The sequence below is a fragment of the Haliotis cracherodii genome, unplaced genomic scaffold (assembly GCF_022045235.1).
Source record: "Haliotis cracherodii isolate W230 unplaced genomic scaffold, xgHalCrac1.p SCAF_3, whole genome shotgun sequence".
Classification (NCBI taxonomy): domain Eukaryota; kingdom Metazoa; phylum Mollusca; class Gastropoda; order Lepetellida; family Haliotidae; genus Haliotis; species Haliotis cracherodii.
In genome coordinates this window covers 16,126,066-16,148,623 of record NW_027266286.1, presented here as the reverse complement: position 1 = coordinate 16,148,623, position 22,558 = coordinate 16,126,066, and the positions used below count along the sequence as shown (strand labels likewise).

Sequence of the window (22,558 nt, the reverse complement as noted above, 5' to 3'; positions counted from 1 at the left end):
GTAAAAGAAGTCCTTCGTTATGTTTCACGAGAACATAATCACATGTACCTGTCAGTTATTTTTGTGTTTGAGTATACCAAGAACATACAAAGGTAAATTAGTTCAGCGAAATTCCAACGCGCCATCAATCAACAAAGTGCAACTTGTAAGAGAGAGAGAGTTTGGCCTTTGATAACATGAAAAACCGCTTGGAGATCACACATTACACTCCGATCCTGATTTTGTTAATGTCTACATAGTTTCGAGGAGTGTTCGCGACTTGGCTTCTCATTCACGGAAGTCCATGGACACGCACACGTGCACATCGGCCCCTGTCAGTAACATTCTCAGTAAGATATGAATTGTGTTTATGAATGATATCGTGACACCAATATTTGCTGGAAACACGTGATGTGTGAAATCCACCTCAACGTCTTATCATTATGAAATATAGCAAAGTATTTATTTTTATAGTGATAAAATATATATTGTTCCGAAAATACTTTGATAAGTTTTGCATACATTATTGTATGATGATACGTTTCCGGCCAAAGGTACAAACATGGCAGTGTACATAGATAAAATATTGTCGTTAATGTGTCCAAAAGGTAATAAACGTACTTTACGTGGGTATATAAACCTATGAACCTGCTTTGTCTTGAATATTTGGCTAGTATGCCAAATTACCGCGGTTTCTAAAAGCCAGGTATGCCCTGTCCCATTAAAAGTCGAATATTAACACTACGCTTGTTTCGAACTTCGGATAGCTCGACACATGTTCATGGTCCCGTGGGAGTTTCACTGTAGTGTAGGTAGTTGATAGAGGCGGATGGATGAGCGAGTCCATGTTATTTAAGACCGCAGTCAGCAATATTCAATATAATTGGGGTTTGAATGGCGACTTTAAACAAATTTGCTGGAATTGTTGGGGTTTGAATGGCGACCTGAAACAAACTTGCTGGGATTGTCAATTTGTCACTTTATCGACCCCTTTGAATGAAACCAATGTGTTCTTTCATAGCGGTTTGTTGACGTCGTTAGATCGAAAGAGTACGTGACAGTGACTATTGCTTCACGTTATCATTTGCGGCGACAGTTTGAAAGTAGCTCTAGCAAACTAACATTTCAGACTCAAATAATCGAGTCTGGACCAGACAATCCAGCGATTGACATCATGAACATCCATCTAAGCAATTGGGATACGATGACGTACATCAACCAAGTCAGCGAGCCTGACCACCCGATCCCTAGTCGCCTCTTACGAGGTCTCTCACTGAAGACCTATTCTAACCCGGATCTACACGGATCGAGGTGCTGTGAGTTTCGGCGTTCGGCATTACATACGCAATACCGGCTTGAAATCAAGCACGAATGTAAATAACAACATAAAAAGGCTGCATTCAATCAGCCACTGCTACTTCAACGTCGAGACCAAGCTGTCGAGCCACACAAGCACACACATTTCTGAACGTGGGAGTGCTGGTATGACCTTTTCACAGTAAACCCAATCAGCTGTAATAACCGTAAATGTCATTCTAAAGCATCACAGTGCTTGTTCGCTAAAACCGACGGCAAATTCCCGGCGTGTTTCAATACGCCGCTGAGAGCTCAAACATGTTCTTTTTAGTTCATATGTCTATACTTAACCCCTACTTACTGACTGACGTTGACGTGAATACGATCAATGGTTATGACAACGATCAGCTGTTAAATGCATGGGCACGGCGGCTTAGTGAACGTCTTTAGTAAATCGATGTATTAACGCTATGAAAATACATTGTGTAGTGTGTTATGGACCGTTGAACTCCGTGAGAGAGGTAGCGGCCCCAAGTTGTGATTGTAAGCTCATATTTATGCCTATCATTATGCTACTATAAGTTTATAATCGGTTATGTAAGGACATGTGTGTTTATATGTCAAACAATTAAATTCTATTTGAATACGACATGTATTATGCGATGTAGCAAGCATCAACATATATAATCTTGGGATCAAATGACACGGGGTTGAAGGGAGTGCATAAAAGTGAGTGAGTGAGTTTTGTTTAACGCCGCTTTTAACAGTATTCCAGTCATATCACGGCGTGAGTGCATAACAGAGAGGTATTAGTCGAATCGTTATTGACAACTATTAGAGGGAAGTTTCATGTGTGTGTGTTGGTACTACTACTACTACTACTACTACTACTACTACTACTACTACTACTACTACTACTTCCAACCGCCTCCATTGTCTAGTGGTAGAGCGTCCGCCCGGAGAGCAGAAGGTCCGGGGTTGGATCCCCGGCCGCGTCATACCAAAAGACGTTAAAAGATGGTAATTGTTGTTACCTTGTCTGGCGCTCGGCATTAAGGGGCTAAAAAAGGACTGGTCGGCTCGGAGTCAGTATACTGTGTCTGAGTGGGGTATTCATGTTAAACTGCGTCATGGTATCTCAGTGGGCTAGCACTATAAATAGTAGTACAAGCAGCCACACACACACGTATACACGTGCATGCACGTCGCTATATAAGTGCATAATCTTGGACGCGACGTTAAACCCAATTTCACCTCACCACTACTACTTCCAAAACATTTTATGTGATGCCCAGCTTTGACACAAACACAAACACAAATACAGTATCTGAAGCGACGTGATGGAATGGTTAGAACTTTTTATTACTGTCTTCCTATGCTTGTGGTTATGACACAGAGGTCCATCCATAGTAAGACCCAGAATATAAAGAGGGCGTCATGGAATATGATAAATTTAAAATTCTTTTGAATAGGTCCGTGTACATCCTCAGACCTATTCAGCTAGCAAACCTTTTTGATAAATAAAAACATTGAATTTTCACACTTATATGATTGACACGATTCAGGAAAAACATTTGCGAACTTTGCTTTTGAAATGTCACGCTTGCATCCAAAGTACCAAGTTGTCCGACTCCACATTGTTCTCGGTGCCTTAGGTTTGGTACCTCCAAATCTGTTGACTGACATTGGGAGAGTCCCCGGGTTTGCTGCCAGGAATACAGCCCTTCTGTCAATCTGGGTAATGCAGAAGGCTGTAGTGTTGGGGTGTCTTCACATTCTCCGAAACGTTCTGGGTGGGTTTGACTAGGCAGCTCTTCCTAGGAGAAGGCATTTGAGCTGATGATGAGTCTAACCAGCCTCACTGTGCCAGGACCACCCAAACCCTCTTTGCTGCATTTTTTTTTTACTCTGTGTACATCATTATCATGATCATGATCATCATCATCATCACAAAATATATTTCGCAGAGCCTAAGAATATTTAAGGGTGAAGTGCGAAAAAACAATTTGTTCAACCTTTTTGGCAAGCACCACCCTACCGTTTTGGAGAACCACCGAATGGTTAGAAAGGAAATGCCACCGTCGCCACTGTACTAACACTAGATTCTGGTGGACCTGTGAAGATGGTGAAGAGAAAGTTTGTTCATCTTCAAAACATTTAATCTGTTGTGCAATTTCTGCAATGAGTCGGTTGGAATATCAGACTGCACAAGAAACATTGAACTTTGAACTTTGAATTATGTGACGTTGAAATACTGTGAATTATGTAACAAATTTGTACCTTTTTTCTGTTACTTTTGAATGTGTTTGTGCGTGTTAAAACTATCCGCCTTGCTGTACTGAAGAGCTTCCTATTACATAAAGTTATCCCGCAAAGCCAACTGAAGATAGCATACGCACGGCACTTAGTATTGAGCCACCAAAACTGAGAGAAAAATCTAAAGAAAACTATGTGGGGAAAAATTTAACTCTAGTATCTACTTTCAACCCTTATCATGAAAAAACATTGTCCATGGCTCAACGGCACCTGTCTATTTTGAATCAAAGTATTAAAATGGAGAAGATATTGAGCAAATACAAAATTATTAACAGCCAAAGACAACCCAAAAATCTAAGAAAGATTTTGACAAGTTCTGAATTTGATTCTGTTGTCATCACTCCACAGGTTTCTAAGTGCGGTGACAAACGTTACCTTACTTTCAGGAATATAATTGAAGGCTGTTCAGTCCAAATTACAAAGGACACTAAATTTACTGTAAAACAAAACATGTCTTGTGATACTAGAAATGTTATTTACTTGATTGTTTGTAGTGGATGCAATGAAAAGTATATCGGAAAGACAGAACTTATATTAAAAAAATAATAAAGCAGCCACACAACCGCACGATTCCACTCAGTGAACATTTAGATACATGTGAAAGCGGCAACTTTTTAGTTTTCCCGCTATATAAGCTAAATTTTGATCATGAAGCTACATTATTTAAAAAAGAGCAACATTTCATTCATAAATACGCGCCAAAAGCGCTCGTTACGGGTTGAAAGCTGTGTGTAAATGTGTGTGTGTGTGTGTGTGTGTGTGTGTGTGTGTGTGTGTGTGTGTGTGTGTGTGTGTGTGTGTGTAAATGTGTGTGTGTCACCGTCACATGAAGATGATCCACAACTCTGTGGGAATATGGATCCGTGCTGCATGCAAATGTCAGATACCATGACACGAGACTAAACCTTGGACGCGGGTCATAAATTCACCATAAAAGTACGCCTCGCTTGCTGACAACGGTGTAAAGAGTGTTACACGTTACGTCGTGCGTTCAGCGTGACTCATGGTTTCATCCACCTCACTTTGATGTTCTTCCTTATCTTCCACAACGACAAGACATTATCACAGGGGAACGTCTGTCACACCTGAATGCCCTAACGTGATAAGCGCATGCTGGAGTTTGTCGCTCTTTTGCCTTTTGAACCCAGTTGAATCTGTTTGGCGGATAACCGACACTTATTGTTTTGGATCACAAAGAGCAAATTAACATTCACAGTGAAATCACCATATGTGAATATATGCATCAACATTGCTCCCTTCCTATCCAGACCCATGAAGATCCTGGGTAGAATAGGTCTTCAGCAACCCATGCTTGCCGTAAAGGCGACTATGCTTGTCGTAAGAGGCGACTAACGGGATCGGGTGGTCAGGCTCGCTAACTTGGTTGATGCATGTCATCGATCCCAATTGCGTGGATCGATGCTCATGATGTCAATCACTGGATCGTCTGGTCCAGACTCGATAATTTACAGACCTCCGTCATTTAGCTGGAATGTTGATGGGTGCGACGTTAATCAACCCACCAACCAACCAACCAACCTTTCTTATCCAAGCCTTCTTCGATCGGCTTCTAGACAAATCATCACACGTTGAGGGCTGACCCAAATTTAGTTGAAATACCACAAAGTATACAGTGTAGGTTTGAAGTTTAGAATGTACAGAAATTGATTCCTATTTTGAGAAATATGCAGTTGAGGTAGGTAGTAGACATGGCAGTCTGTTCCTATGATACTGTCTCTCACTGAGATATTAAATACCGGTTAACTTGTATATATTGAATATGCAGAATGCGTAGACATATCATGTTTATCATACATCAATGTATTTAAATTTTTGAATTGAAATTAATTTAAATGTTTGCGCACATGACATAGGTATAGACATGAGTTTTAGAACAATTCACATCATGACGTCACAATAGCGATGATGATTATGCGCATAAAGACGTCATGATAACGGGAAATATTGTTGATTGACAGGAGACAATGGGGTTCAGACATGGACAATTCCCGCTTAAAGGAGGACATTCCCCACACCCCACTTTTCAGAAGGTGTTTTTCTTAGATATACTACTAATTAGAAAAAGATATTGGAAATGAATATAGATAGTATATGTGATCTTTACAATCGACAGGTGTGCAGACATTAAAGACATATATAGCAGTTGGAATAATAATCAGGGATGCTAATTCGTAGTGTTAACTACTGCCAAACATTCGGCAGCTGATTTACTGTTAATAGAACAGTATATGTGCCCAGCTGTTCAAACAGCATCGTCACCGTGTCGACATCATTAACTACTATCGCCAAAAGAGACCGAAGACAAGTGGAACTTGTGTCAAAATTTAGAATGTTTCATCTACAATTTTGCCACGAGATGCCTACTAAATATTTAGGTGTGGTTGGTTGGTGTGTTGTTTAAAGCCGCACTCAGCAATATTCCAGCTATATGACGGCGGTCTGTAAATAATCAAGTCTGGACCGAAGTCAACCAAATCAGCGAGCCTGACCACCCGATCCCGTTAGTCGCCTCTTACAAATATTTAAGGACTTCGATAATCTTGATTTCGGCTTATAAATATTGATGATGGTTGCCCTTCGTAAATGCATAGCTATATTTTATTTTAGTACAGATAAGATGTCGTATTTTGTATTGACAAAATTTCAAAAAAATATTTTCTATTTTCAGATAGACTGTACATGATGTTTGGTTTGTATAACATAACTGTTTAAAATATTCCATAGGTTTAATCTCTATGATAGGTTAAACTTCCTTCTTTTCAGGCTGGCTCCGCAAAGGCATTGTGTGAGCGGACGTCAAGCCGAGCGCTGATACACCGACCATACAGCCTATATCATTATAAAACATGGCTCACCTATATTTCATGACACATAAAGGACAGTCTATTTCACAATACCAGATACACCCATTATTCATTCCAACATCCCTTCTCATATCTGGGCGTGCTAACAATTTCGAGAATGACATGGCTCCTTGGCAAGGCAACGTCGTGTACATTGATTGACGATTTAGAGCGCTGCAAATAGGTCTAATGTAATGAAACGCTGTCTGCATTCCATAAGAACCATTTGTCACGCTATGCTTCCACGCCTCTTCATATTGGGGATATTGCCTTACAGTAGATAGTGCCATAATTACGAAGGAGAATCTGTTCAGGTGTGCCCGTCCCTTTCATTGCCCTACCTTTCATGTATGTTGGATGTAGATGTCGATAAGAATGGTATTAGGTATCAGACATACATTATAAACGATAAATGTTCACAAACTTTTCATAACATAGAAATGATCATATCAACATTTTAATTTGGCCGTATTTCGTGAGTCATAGATGTCTCACGTGTCGCATATAATATTCTGAATAATACAATATAACATGTTCATGATGTAATACTTGATAAACATTAACGTATTCATTGCCATTTCGTTTCAATGTATATAGTGAAGCATTTGTAATAGTCGATATCAAATGTAATGTTTATAATATTATAGTATGCAAAAGCACGTTCATAAACCATATATTTGTCACCACCGATTCATAGATATCCATACATCCATATATATATATATATGTATGTATATATTCATTTTTGAGGAAGATCTCATACCAATACACACAGTTCTTTTGGTTTATCCCACGGATTGATTTGTGACTGAGTGAATTTGGTTTCACGCCGCTTTAGACAGTATCTCGTCATATCACGGCGTGTCAGGATGATGAGCGAAGGAAGCCTGAAGTTATGCAAGACGATTTCCACTTTGGTGAAACCCACGAGCACCGTATGTGCAGACCAACCTATAAGCACGCTTTGAAGACTCATTATACATCCGAGGTGATTCAAAGTACTTGCATCAATGCTGTCACTGGTATAATGCAACGCAGTAAGCACAATTTATATCCATTTGAAACACTGATTATCCTCACGAGAACGGAGATACCTTTCTGAAGGTACTTCTTGGTAGAAACTCCCAGCAGGCAAGCAACAGAACGACCACAGTCAACACGAACAGTGGGAACGGGAATATTGCCAGCATGGCCAAAACGGCAACAAGAACCCATGCAGCAATAAACACCTCATCATCGGGAACCTCTAGAGCCATGAGGTGCCCCACAAGAGCTTTCGCTGTCACGCGATTGTGGAAATCTATCAGTAACATAGATTCAATCAGTGTGTATATGGTTACATCGTGTACGTGAACCTTCAGCTGGTCTTTGATTTGAGTGTCTGTCGCCCTGTAGAAGGGCGTTCCCCCTTTGGCCCATGGAGTCAAACGTTTGCCAGAAGACGAATCCTTTGAAAACAGCAAATAAAACACTATTCCGAGTGAGAAAACATCGCAGGATCTTGTGTACTGTCTATTTTTCACCTCCGGCGCTAGGAAATACGGTGTTCCACACAGTGACTGGAAATAGCGTTCCTCCTGAACGGCCCCATTGTTGAGTCCGGGATCAGATTCAACTGTTCCAAACCTTGCCACACCAAAGTCTGAAATCTTACATCTTGGAATTCCATATGGTCCTTTTACCATCAAGATATTCTCAGGTTTAATATCTCTGTGAACGATGTTGTTGCTATGCAGATGGTGAAGTCCTCTAGCCATGTCCAACATGAACGACGTCGCGATGTCTTTGTCTGGACGATGGGCTATGACATAGTCCTCAAGTGTCCCAAGTGCGCAGTATTCTAGAACAATGTACCAGTTATACTTTGATTTGAAAGAATCAATAAACTCAACAATATTATCATGCTTTGGTATCGATTTGTGAGAATCTACCTCCATTTGAAGAATCAAATTGTCAACTTTGGCACCAATCACAATATCCTTCATGGCATATTCGTTTCCCCCTTTCTCCACTCTGTACACATCTCCAAAAGTGCCCGTTCCGAGGGTCGAAAGGATCTTATAATCCCCAATTCGATCCGGATACATGTTGAGTTGACGAACAGTCCAGAGAGGGTCTCGCACCAGTCCCATATAGAAAGCCACAAGCTGAAAACAACGTCTTGATCTCTCTGCTATGATATAACCTTTAACATCCGCGTCAGCCTAGTCTATATCACAGGAGGCCAAACAAAAAATGAGGACAAATATCCAACACGTCATGTACACTTCGTTGCCCCGTCAGCCTCGTTCATTGGTGAAGCATTGGCCTATTTATATCGCTGGGCTATCCCTCAACGTGAATGCTACGAGTCGTCAGAAATCAGTCCTCGCTTCGAGTCGTTAGAAAACGAGTCCTCACATGCCCAACCAGGCGTTGTAAGCAGAACTGGTTGAAAGGAGCGTACGTTGGATGCCGCACTCAGCGCTGGCTGTGGCCTACTTGCCTTCTCTCAAACATTAAAGGCAGGCCGATGAGTCATCTGGCGAAACCGGTCGGTCCTTTGTCATCAGTGAGATCAGCTGTAGATGGCTGATACAATGTCATGTACTGACTGTCGTCGTGGTCGTGTCAGAACTATGTTAAGTAGATGGCAAGGCTTAGGTTGGGATCATCTCTGTAGGTAAAGACCCACAAACGGAGCTGTGCGGGCTTATTGCTCTACTGAATGTAGTCGATACACACTACTTGAATCAATATTGATTTATACGGCAACACATGTAGACAGACTCTGGTCACACACCACACGCATCTTTCGAGTCTGAGTCATGTATTTTATTCTTTATAAAAATATAAAATATTCAACTGGCTGCGTTTCTTGTTTGATTTAATAGGATTTAAACATAATACCTTTTGTGAGTTTTCAAGCTGTATTGATGCTGTGTATTTCTATAAAACATGAGTCATTTTTAAGTGACGTGGAACCCACATGTATTTATTTCCTTGTACATTGTAACATTGAGATTTGTAAGCACTTAAATCTTGTTCTCCTTAATTGGTATCACCGCGAGCTATGACATGTCCAATCTTATCACTAGATAAATTAAATACGCAAATGTCGTTATTATGCAAACAAATATCACTATCTGGTCCATCACTTGATTGCCTGGTTTGTTTACATGCCGTTGTCACATGGAAGAGCTATGCTGTGCGGCAACTAACACACACTTTTTTAATGCAAATTTTGAGAGTGGCGGGTGCTACGGTCATGTCAAATGGTCGGCCCCTAACGTCAGAATGACTGAGTCCGTTATACACAATTATGCACAGTAAAGACGGCAGTGACTACGCATAAGGCTTTTCAGTCAAAGTCAATGTGAAGGCCATTTAATGGTCGATGTGTTTCATTTAAGGCCTCCGGGCTATATAGATATATGAGTGCAGAGTTTTACATATTCGAATAAACCTTCATTTTTGACAGTTGGTTTCTAAGGGAAATAAAAGCAGGGCATCTTCATAGTCAGTCCATTCCCTTATTATTAATAAGGATTTATTATTATGATGAATTATAATAATTATTATTATTTTATTATTATTATTATTATTATTATTATTATTATTATTATTAAAATCATTATGATGATGAATATGCTTATGATGCTTATGCTTATACTTATGATGATGATATTATTATTGTGATTATTATGATTTACCGATTAAGTTAAAAATGCAGCAAAGAGGGTCTGGGTGATCCTGGCATAGTCAGGCTGGTTAGGCTCATCATCAGCTCAGGGCCCTTGGCCCCTCTACACGCAGCCCAGACAGCGAATGGGACTTCTCCCAGGAAGCGCTGCCTAGTCAAACCCTCCTGGAACTTTTCGGAGAATGTGAAGACTCCCCAACACTGCAGCCTTCTGCATTACCCAGATTGATAGAAGAGCTGTATTCCTGTATTGGAAGTGACTGGTCCTGAGCAGCAAACAGAAAGCCTTCTGTTTCACTTTTCAGGCCAGACGACTTCATCCAAGCGAAGGACTCTGCAGGATTGCTGATCTTCTCAACACACTGCATATACACTCGATGCAGTGGTCGTTTAGAAAGCCTCTCCTTGAAAAACTTAGTCTGGGTCGATTTGATATGGCACTTCGCTAGGTTGACACTCATTTCTGTACCGTCCAGCAGTACAGAACTATTAACAAAATCAACACCGACATTGAGATTATGTCCCCCATCCTTAGCTCGTTTAGAAAACTGTGGAATGCCTTGTTTTCATCATGAGTCCTGACATGCTTCACAAGAGGATCATCAGACAAATAAATGTATGCAAAAGTGCACGAAACAATTCTATCGTGAAAAGCCCCAACGTTAATCAAACCACGTCCTCCCATCATAATTGGTAAATATAAGCGATTGAGGGAAGAGCGGGCGTGGTGGGATCTATTGTCTGACATGATTCTTCGTATGAGGGTGTCAATACCCTGAATTTCTTGATACGTCCAATCAACAACACCAAAAGAATATGAAAGGACGGGCACAGCATAAGTATTTGTGGCTTCGACTTTATTGCGGGCGTTCAGCTCTGAACTCCAGATTTTCTTAAGTCTACATTTGTACTCTGCCCGAAGTTTTTTCTTGATATGGGCATTCTGGAGTTTGTCCCTAATCTGCAAGTACGTATAGGCCTGACCTTCCACGAGATAACTCCTCCTCCAAGTAAACTGACTGATCCTCCCTCTTATTATTATTATTATTATTAGTAGTAGTAGTAGTAGCAGTATTCCCCAACATGGGTACAGTGTGAAACTCAATTCTGGTGTCCCCCGCCGTGATATTGCTGGAATATAGCTAAAATTGACGTTAAACACAAATCACTCACTCACTCTTATCAATATATTTCCTCTCATCGTCCCATCAGAATGTACAACAATTGTTTACCTAATGCTCAGGTCCTTGTCTCCATCGTGTCCTGCTACGATGTAATTGGTTACAATCACAGTGGGATGCTATTTGCCTATCCCTACGTGATGTGGAGATGTGCAGGATGCGGGCTGTCAGTGTGCACCACACCTATTTAATCCATTATACGCTCATATTCAAACTGGTCGTGGTGTATCATCAACGAATATTTCTAACACTAATAATGAATTGTTTTTATTAGATGTTATGTCAGAGAATGATTATGATTAAAGAATAACGATTTGAAACTAATAATGTGAAATATACCACCGAATTAATTAAAGAAATATCATTTTTAATGTAGCGTTTTTTAATATATATATACATCAATTCTTATTACTTAAGATGGGGGGCGGTCGGGTAGCCGAGTGGTTAAAGCGTTCGCTCGCCACGCCGAAGACCCGGGTTCAATTCCAGACATGGGTACAATGTGTGAAGCCCATTTCTGGTGTCCCCCGCCGTGATATTGCTGGAATATTGCTAAAAGCGGCGTAAAACCATACTCACTCACTCACTATTACTAAAGATGGGTTTTACCGTGGCTGTTAAGTACTTATCATTGGGGCTGTGGGGCCCTGGTGCGATCCCCACACGGGCAGAATGCGCGAGCCTTTTTCTGGTGTCACACGGCGAGGAATAGTTGGAATAATGTTAATGGTGGCGTAAAACCACACTCGCTCCCTCTCATTAGTGTATCTACCATCATGGGTATTTTGATGATCGGTATTCAGGATGTCCGCCATGTTTATTGATGTCTCCTTGATATTTTATGGGCATGGGACGAGCTACGTGGACCGGTACATCACTCTAACGGACTCTCTACATTTTCTGGCAGTCAAGTCTGGGGTTTATGGGTTAGATTCGCACGAGACTAAACTCTCAACTACAGACAAGAGATGAGATTCAGAGAGTTCCTCCAATCCGTGTACTGGCGATAACTGGAGCATTTAGCAACATCCCAGCAATATCACGGCGGGGGACACCAGAAATAGGCTTCACACATTGTACCCATGTCGGGATTCGAACCCGGGTCTTCGGCGTGACAAGCGAACGCTTTAACCACTAGGCTACCCGACCGCCCCGGCGATAACTGGAGCATGGTGGCCCCGCAAAGAAAGTTTAACCTCAAGTGATCACTGACGCGCTGTGCAAATACATGAAGGATACAATGGTTTCGAGGTAACGTTTTGATATATTTTTTGTATGTTTAATTTCCATTTCCTATTGTGATAATGTATGTCCACTATCCACACGTAACAATACAATACATGACCTGTCTCGAAAAGTGCCTAGCCCAAAAGCATATATGATGCCAGGGAGATTGGTAACACCACACAGAAACATGCTGTCTGAGTCTGCGTGGTTGAGTGAGTATGGTTTTACGCCGCTTTTAGCAATATTCCAGCAATATCACGGCGGGGGACACCAGAAATGGGCTTCACACATTGTACCAATGTCTGGAATCGAACCCGTGTCTTCGGCGCGACAAGCGAACGCTTTAACCACTAGGCTACCCGACCCCTTCTGTCTGAGTCTGATGTTACAATGTGCACTATTTGAGTCGGTTGTATGAAAAATTGTAAAAACGTGTACGATTCAACAATGAAATAGTGCATATTCTCCTCGGCCAGGCGAGACATATGTTTTCATGAGCCAGGTAAAACTTTATCTTAATGAAACACATGGATGGGGTAGAATTCTAATACAGAGACTAAGACAATAAGTGAATTTGTAGCATTAATATTAGTAGTTGTAGAAGTAGGAGAAGTAGTGGTGGCGGTAGTAGTAGCAGTAGCAGTAGTGGTAGTCGTGGTACAGTTATGAATACAGCTGCCGTCTATGTAAGTACGTTTAATACACAATGTATTGTTATTTGATAAAACAAAATGCAGGGCGTTATTGTGGGAGGTTTTTGGTATTCATATTCCAATAATTACTAACGCCCCATAGTAATAATAACATAAATTCATGAATAAAGAATCTCACTCGAGTATCTTTTGATATCAAATATATATACACGAGTTGATAAAAGTGAAAAAAACTCCGAGGCTTGCCGAGGCTCCACTTTTATCAACGAGTGTTGATACTTTATATATAAAAAGACACGGGGTGAGATTTTATTCATCATCCAACATCATTCTTCCAACTTTTTCAGTTTGTAGACAGTAACAAGCAGTGTCTTCAGTGTAAAAAGTACAGCTAACAGCTTCAGTAGCAGAGCCATTAATGATGTCATTTGATTGTGACGTCATGTAACAATGACGTCACAATGGTCTCCAAAGCATTTTGATGCAATTTCATATCTACAATGTAGACATCGCTTGATCTCACCCAATCGATATCTCCTATCGGAGCCAGTTTTGGAATCTAAAGACAGCTTCACAAACAATCACAAAGACAACCTTATAATGCTCAGTGTGAATGTCGACATAATTTCGACAATCTACATATTACAGGGCTCTGTTCGCTTCTCGATACTGTTTAAAGTCTAGCAGATTCTACTACTTCAGTAGCCCCATGAAGAACCGGGGTAGAATAGGCCTTCAGCAACCCATGCTTGCCGAAAGAGGCGACTATGCTTGTCGTAAGTGGCGACTAACGGGATCGGGTGGTCAGGCTCGCTGATTTGGTTGATGCATGTCATCGATCCCAATTGCGTGGATCGATGTTCATGATATCAATCACTGGATTGTCTGGTCCAGACTTGATTAATTTCAGACCGTCGTCATATAGCTGGAATATTGCATAGTGCGGCGTTAAACAACAAAACAACAAACAACAACAGAGCAAAATATCCTGACGCTCATTTCTCATAAACAGTATCTCACACACACACACACACACACACACACACACACACACACACACACACACACACACACACAGAGAGAGAGAGAGAGAGAGAGAGAGAGAGAGAGAGAGAGAGAGAGATACAGAGAGAGAGAGAGAGAGATGTTTAAATGTATTTACATGTGACCCGCCTAAATGTCATTAATCTATATTATTCTTGAAAACAACATGGTGGCTTGGGTTACACTGTACCGCCCATCGCGATTCAGGTGATGCAAGGATCCCACTCCATGCAAAGCTACACAGTGCAAAACTGACAACGCCCATGTATTAACTGATGTATTTCTATAAAAAAAAGTTATACGTGCGCTCCCTAAAGTGATAAGTTATGTCAATAGAAATTGTCGAATTGTCCCTTTACTGATAACGGTGTTAATAATGGTGGTTTAAATCAGGTGATAACATCACAGCTGACAGGCAATTCTGTCGCTGGCACCTTTCCAACAAAACAAATATATAAAGTAAGTGGTTATGTGTGACGCCCGGAAACCACGCTAATGTGTGTTGATGGTCGAAATATGCAGTGTAACTGTGTAAACACTAAATAAGAATATATCATAAGAAAAAAATAATTCTGAATATGTCGTCATGCGAGTTGTGTACGTTAAGCTTGTCATGGAAGTATGAAATATAATGTATACAATTATCTTGTAGTGAACAAGAAAGTTTGTATCCGACGAAATAACAAACAAACCGCGCTTTTTCCGATTTTAACGTATGTTAAACAGTACCAAGATCTCAATCACACTTGGATACAAGATCTGATATTGCGATCTATTTATTACCTGGTCGCCACCGTGGTCTAAGGCAAAAATCGTGAACGTGACATTTAACCCCCCGCTGTTTCCCTTATCTCGCCACGTATTAGTTGTGTGGAAAGTATGACTAGTATGAAACACACCAGGGTAAAGCACTGAGACTGGTCATTGTTACTTCATTGTTATCATGGCGTAAGTGGCTCGCTGACATTTGGCTGCTTATATTGCCATTTGACAAATGTTTCGGTTATCATTGGAGTATGCTCTCGTCAATCTATGTTGTTGTCATCCCACCAGCGTCTTATACTTCCCTGATATTCGTTTTTCGGCTGTCACCTGTGAGACAAAGCAAAAACAAAACAAAAATCAATTTTCAAGTTTATTAACTTCCACAAACATGTTTTTATATGATATAAATACAACTGAAACGTTGTAAGTGTTTTGACGTTCTGTAATGCCTGGTGAAGGCCACACTCGCTAATGGAAGATACACACTGGGGGTGACTATTGAGCACATTTGTACAATTACTCAGAGTTAAAAACACTATTGCGGCATTGTCACCAAAAAAGACCGAGGGCTTCTGTAAATGATAATGCCCTGAAAAATAGCGTTAGCTTTATCGTAGCTAAAATGGATAGCATTTAACAAAATATAAATAAACAATATCGGTTTTTAAACATTTTCTGCAATCAACACACAACGAATGTCACTGGCCCGCTTTTACAAATATGGAAACGTCATAGAACAAACCAGATGACGTCACTATTGAACATCAATAAGACGTCACCTAACACCTTGCGTGATCATGGACCGTCTTCAAGCAATATGAGGGCATTTCAAGATGCTGTGGCCCGCTCATTTCTGATAACATGCGGGTGGTTTACTGATAATTCTATCCATTTGGGCTGTAAGATGTCACATTGCACCCCTGTTGAAAACAATACGATATGACGTCATTCACTATTCATGACGTCAGACATTGATTACATTACGTCATCAGAACAAGAGTGTCTTCAGGGATGTTCTATGTAGGGTTGACATTTAGAACCTCGTTCTTCATTTTCCTGTATATAATGGAAATGAGTAGCATAGAATAACCTAATGGAGTGAGTTGGGTTTAACGCCGCTTTTAACAGTACTACAGTTATATCGCGGCGTGTCAGCTTAATGTGGGAGGAAGTCCCGAAGTGATGCAGGTCTCAGTCGTTCACCGCTTCGGTGAAACCCACGAGCACGGGTATGGTGCTGACAAACCTAGACACATAATCGGGGCGTACCGGGATTCGAAACCACAATCATAGGTTTCTGGCATGCCCATGGGACGCAACTCTACATAGCGACTCGCGACGCCTTAGACGACTGGGCCACCTGTGCCCCCAAACCCAATGGAACAACTCAGATCTACCCATTACCTATATGTAACGGACATATGATCCGTAATTTCCTCATAGCTAGTTGGTTATATTTTTATGCTCTAGCTCTTTCAGTATGAGAGAATGGCATGAGTACAGCTGCGCAGTGTCAGGCTATAAATACTTTTATGAAAATTGTGTGAATGGCGGGTGCTGCCGGTAGAGCGGGACATGTTTACCCTTTTCGTGACCTCATGGTGTCATCTCCGATTTTCAGTGGTCCATTCGTATAATTTTCACAGCTATTTTGCTGTAGGCCAAATGGAATCTGTTTCGGCGCATAATCTAGACTCGTTATTATTACCAATACCAATAGAAAAGTTAATGATTGACATATTTCTTCATTGTATTTTCATATCGATGTTAAATATTGCTATCTTAATATACCATGGGGCCCGTGAAGATCCGGGGTAGAATAGGTCTTCAGCAACCCATGCTTGCCGTGGAAGGCGACTATGCATGTCATAAGAGGCGACTAACGGGATCGGGTGGTCAGGCTCGCTGACATTGTTGATGTATGCCATCGTATCCAATTGCGTGGATCGATGCCCATGATGTCAATCACTGGATTGTCTGGTCCAGACTCCATTATTTACAGACCGCCGTCATATAGCTGGAATATTGCTGAGTGCGGCGTTAAACTACACGCAATCAAACAATAATATACCATGGGTATATTGCCATCACGTTTGGCTTAAACGTATTGGTGGGATAAATCACTACACTCCTAGTACATGCTGTCGTTAGTGATGACATGTACGCTGTATATGTTGCTTTATAGCATGGGACTTATTTGACTTATTTACCATTTGATACGGATTCATAAACACATGCTCGTGATATTGTCGGAATCTTACATTGGACTTTTATCGGAGATTTCATATGAATATGGAAAGGGTTTTGTAGCTTGTATTTACGTAAATCATTATCAATTATTTCAATAAAAATATTCCAGATGTGATCAGAAATTGTGATGTTTGCAAGTTTTTGTTTGTTTGTTTGTTTGTTGTTTAACGCCACACTCAGCAATATTCCAGCTATATGACGGCGGTCGGTAATGTTTGCAAGTAATAGACAACATATTATATATTCTTCATGTTTTACATTGAGAAATCTATATTTGTCACTTGTATACTCACCACAATGAACGTACACATAACAATATACAGAGCATGAATAACATCCCATTATGATCGACCGGAGTAGCAACCGAGTGGAAAAAGTAACGCTTATCCAGATTATTCTCACGCGTTCCACACAAACTCTGAATATACGTTACACAGTATTCTTGATTCATTTGTCTACAATGTCTACAATGCAAACAACCATATCCCTGTGTACACATAGTAAAAACACGACCCGTGAAGATCCGTGTAAGAATAGGTCTTCAGCAACCGATGCTTGACGTAAAAGGCGACTATGCTTGTCGTAAGAGGCGACTAACGGGATCGGGTGGTCAGCCTCGCTGACTTGGTTGATGCATGTCATCGTATCCCAATTGCGTGGATCGATGCTTATGATGTAAATCACTGTATTGTCCTGTCCAGACTCGATTATTTACAGACCGCCGTCATATAGCTTGAGTATTGCTGAGTGTGGCGTTCAACAACAAACACCACCCCCAAAAACACAATTTTGCAGTATCAAGGTTGATGTTCACAATATGCCCCGGAAGAATCCTCTTGGAACAAACTGCCAACATCCAAATGTCAACAGGACCAGCGCTAACACGAATAATGGTGCAGGGAAAAGCAGAAACATGAGAGTCACTGCCACGAGGAAACACGCCATGAAGAACACCTCATCATCGGGAACAGCAACGCGAAGAAGTGCTTCCTCCAGGGCAGAGGCAGGTATCCGAGAATGATAATCTGTTTTCAGCATTGATAAAATCAACTCACAGATTCCTTCATCGTGTACATGCTTCTCAATCTGTTGTTTAATGTCATAGTCTGACGCCACGTAGAAAAGTGTTCCGTTTTTCACCCAGGGCGAAAGCCGTCCATCTCTGGTTCGTTCCGGCGAAAAGAGCACATAGAAGACGACTCCAAGGGAGAAAATGTCACAGTGTTTCGTGTAATGTTTGTCTCGTACCTCTGGTGCAAGGTAGATAGGAGTACCGCAGAGTGTGTTGAAGTACTCCTCGCCAGCTAAACTACCCATGGCGCCAAATCCAACGTCCAGTTTGGAATCAGCCGATGGGATGTCCATGATTCTTGCAACCCCAAAGTCCGATATCTTGCATCTTGGTGCTCCGCGTGCTTGCTCAGCAAGCAAAACGTTTTCTGGCTTGATATCCCTGTGAACAATACCATTACTGTGGAGATGGTTCAACCCTCGTGCTAGGTCGACCATGAATGACCACGCCGTTTCTCTGTCCGGGTTCTTCGGGGTCACATAGTCCTCTAACGTCCCGAGTTCACAGAGCTCCAATACTATATACAAGTAACCATCTACACTGATGCTTTCTATGAAATCCAGAATGTTTTCATGCTTTGGGAGCGATTTGTGAGACTCGACTTCTCTCAGAATCCTGTCCATCGATATGCCCCGGAACACATACTTAGTGCATATACTTTTAAGCGCGAAACGTTTCTTATCAGTCCTGCGTTCGCCCATATACACTTCCCCGAACTGTCCTTTTCCTAATAGTTTTAGTGTCCGGTAGTCACCAATACAATCGGCAGCCATCTTGATTTCTTGTGTTACCTTTCACGGGGACTGTAATGGCGTCTCGCTGTGTTATTCAATGACGTAAAGCTATTTTCAGACCTTCGACACACATCTGCATTACACGGCGAACATCACAAGGTGCTCGCTCTACGACCTGCCTCACCTTTCGTTTGACAGGGTTGGTAATGGCGTCTTGTTGTGTTACTGGACAGCTTGAGCTATTTTAGGATCAAGGGCTTATAGCTACAGCGGGAATACATAACCTACATTTGGTGGGTTACAGCCAGTGAGAAATACCCGCACAGACAATGCACCGATTTATTTTTAGTCACACGCGTCTACCCGTATATACATACATATTCATTTAGGCCACCGTGTCCCGTAACGCTGGTATGCTATGCAAATACCCATGAGTACATGCTAAACGAGTGTCTCGCTAGGGATATTAATTTTTGATTTGTATATAATTCGTACGTTATTTTACCCCTTCGACGTGGACATCCGAAGATATATATATGTATATATATGCAGGATAGGAGCTCCTGCTGATGACCTGGTCACGCATGACAGAGAGCGTGATAGGCCAATCCGCAGGTTATGTCCCGAGAAAACAGCCACACTCACTTAATTTCAGTGTTATAACGTCAGGGCAAGCTTGATCTACTCTGATGTTCCGTGATGCACTTAATGTGCCTGCGAGTGAGCGAGTTTGAATGTAACTGTTCCAGTTATAACACTGTAGGTCTGGTTGATGTAAGGGAAAAGCACGAAGTGATGCAGGTCTTAAACTTTTACAACTTTGGTGAAATTCACGAGTGCGGGCTGGATGCTGAGAAACCTGGAACCATTGCGAATGGGGATTCGAACCCACGAGCGTTAATTTCTGACACAACCTAGGGACGTCACTTTTCACAGCAAATTGCAGCGCCTCAGACAACTCGGCCTCCAGTGTTTCAAAATTCATAGATGACTTTTGTTTGGGGCAAATTGGTAAATATTTAATAATAATGATGCCAAAATTGTGTTATCTCATGCCATGCATTGTTTATAAATTGTCGTCAAATAATTTGATTGGGTGAATGGGACTTTACCTATCGACAGACGATCATAAAGTACTTCAATCATCAAGTGAGTGAGTGAGTGAGTGAGTGAGATGGATTTACGCCGCTTTTAGCTATATACCAGCAATATCACGGCGGAAACACCGACATGGGCTCCACACATTGTACCCATGCTTGGAATCGAACACGGGTCCTCGGCGTGATGAGCCAACACTTTAACCACTAGGCCACTCCACCGCCCTACAATTATCAATAATCCAATTGATACTTTAAGGAAACAATAAACGATATGACAGCATTGTTTCGTCAAAAAAAATAGACGAAACCTTTTACTTGATGTAATATTAGGGCGATGTAACATTATAGTTCCTGCAGACACCTTGTCAGCACTATGGGCGACTTTCCACACCTAGCTTATCTCGAACAACGGATAACTCGATATGCCGAGGATGATCTATTCGCTCCTCACACGTGAGATCCCGGTTGATGTCCTGCTTTGGCTGAATCGATTGCTGAAAGCTCTTACACCATTTAGCTTCCAGACAGACAAACAGACAGACAGACAGACAGATTGTTTTTTTGAGTCTCACCTCACAAAAATATTTGCATAGATGCATATAAAAGGGCATAAATTTGAGGCACCAGTAAAGCAATACATGACATCCATCTTCATTACTTACCTTACACTGAAAACACACTCTTTCATTCACATTCATATTCGTATATCTGCCTGTTTCCAACTTCAGGGGAGGAGTACCTGATCTAAATTTGGAGAAGGCAGAGCGGTAAGAACGAGGCATATACATACTTACATAACTTTCACATCCATACCCATCTTTAAACATTCTATACGTACGTAATTTATTACCACCCGTTCTTCCGCCAGGCTTGCATAACAGTTCATGCCAATCAGGCACACACTTTCCCATGCATATATCTTGCACACGTACAACTACACTTTTCACGCTAACATTCTCAGAAATATCCAGACCCCATTCGTTCAGCTTTGCCCTCCAAAAAAATTCCAGATTTTAACACGTCCACTAGCATAACGTTCAGACCACATAAAAACATACTTATTTAATCTAAGGGACATTTTAGTAAAACGACAATACTGTCTAACAATACACATCCACTGTCTAACTATCGGAGGAATCCATCCCATATCTCCATTAACAGCAACATTTGGAGCGTATTTACCCAACCCTTAGAAAAATCTTAAAGCAGGATGGTGAGCGGCATTACAGAAGAAATTTCGCAATGACCCCATGTGGCCGCCTTCGTGGTGTAGTGGATTGAGTGTCTTCCCAGAAAGCGGTACGTCGGTAGTTCGATCCCTGACCGCGTCATACCAAACAGGAATACAAATGAAAAAGCATGCATGTCTTTATCAAGCATATCCTAAAGATTGATTATTCATATTACACATAATAGCAGTTTATGGAAAGTAACATTTATTTATCGAAGCCATTTAATCCCAAAATAGCATGACAAGGAATTTTCATAAATTAGTAAAGATGAACAAAACGAAACTATATAATCGCAGACAACAAACTACACTATAATCGCCAAAACATCCATCGAACTGACTGGCTTGTCTTGTAAAGTCCACAGCACTCTCACACCCTCACCCACAAGTGAGAATTTGATCAGAAACCTATTTATGCACTACATAGATCTAGAGGTTATCCCTAATAACTCGCATGACTTTGATAACATTACTGCTTAACTTCTGGGGAGTTTTGTTTTAAAGGTATCCCGCAAGACATATATTCTTCGTCATTAAAACAAAATGTACCAGTTGACGATCGAGTAATCCTTGCACCTCCATAGTCGGATATTTTACAACGTGGTGCGTCATATTTTCGCTTAATTAATAATTTTTTTTCTAATTTTAGGTCCCTTTGAACAGTATTATTACCATGGAGATGGTTCAATCCTCGCGCAAATCAACCATGCAATTTCCTGGTCAGGAATCGTCTTCACGACATATTCCGCCAATGATAGTTATTGAAGCTTACATAAAATATCTTCAAAAGCGGTATATGGTCTATCAAAAACCCATAAGGAAACATCGACAGAGTTATCTCCCCGGAGTATTCTCCACTTCCGGGGCGTATTGTCAAACCCAAACATGACAGATGATGAGTGAGTGAGTTAAAATTTGACAAATGGTGAATAAGTGACTCTTGTTAATGAATAACAACAGGTTTTTTTTTTTTATCCTTCCAGAGTCTCTTCATTAATTGACCCGTATTGAGTTAATGTATATTCATGCTCATCCCTTTACATTGTTTTTTTTTAAGGCCCGTGAAGATCCGGGGTAGAATAGGTCTTCAGGAACCCATACTTGCCAGAAAAGACGACTATGCTTGTCGTAAGAGGCGACTAACGGGATCGGGTGGTCAGGTTC

At 41.1% G+C, this 22,558-nt stretch overlaps 2 protein-coding genes across 2 annotated transcripts; both read right to left on the bottom strand.

Annotated features, from left to right (window-relative positions):
• Positions 1–6,642: 6,642 nt before the first annotated feature.
• LOC139475050 (probable serine/threonine-protein kinase fhkC) lies at positions 6,643–9,183 on the bottom strand. Its single transcript, XM_071258279.1, has one exon. It carries the CDS (start codon positions 8,585–8,587, stop codon positions 7,532–7,534), a length of 1,056 nt encoding a protein of 351 aa, XP_071114380.1. The 5' UTR covers positions 8,588–9,183; the 3' UTR covers positions 6,643–7,531.
• An 8,734-nt stretch (positions 9,184–17,917) lies between these two features.
• On the bottom strand, positions 17,918–19,339 carry LOC139473892 (serine/threonine-protein kinase PDIK1L-like). Its single transcript, XM_071256686.1, has one exon. It carries the CDS (start codon positions 19,100–19,102, stop codon positions 18,068–18,070), a length of 1,035 nt encoding a protein of 344 aa, XP_071112787.1. The 5' UTR covers positions 19,103–19,339; the 3' UTR covers positions 17,918–18,067.
• Between the last annotated feature and the right edge of the window lie 3,219 nt (positions 19,340–22,558).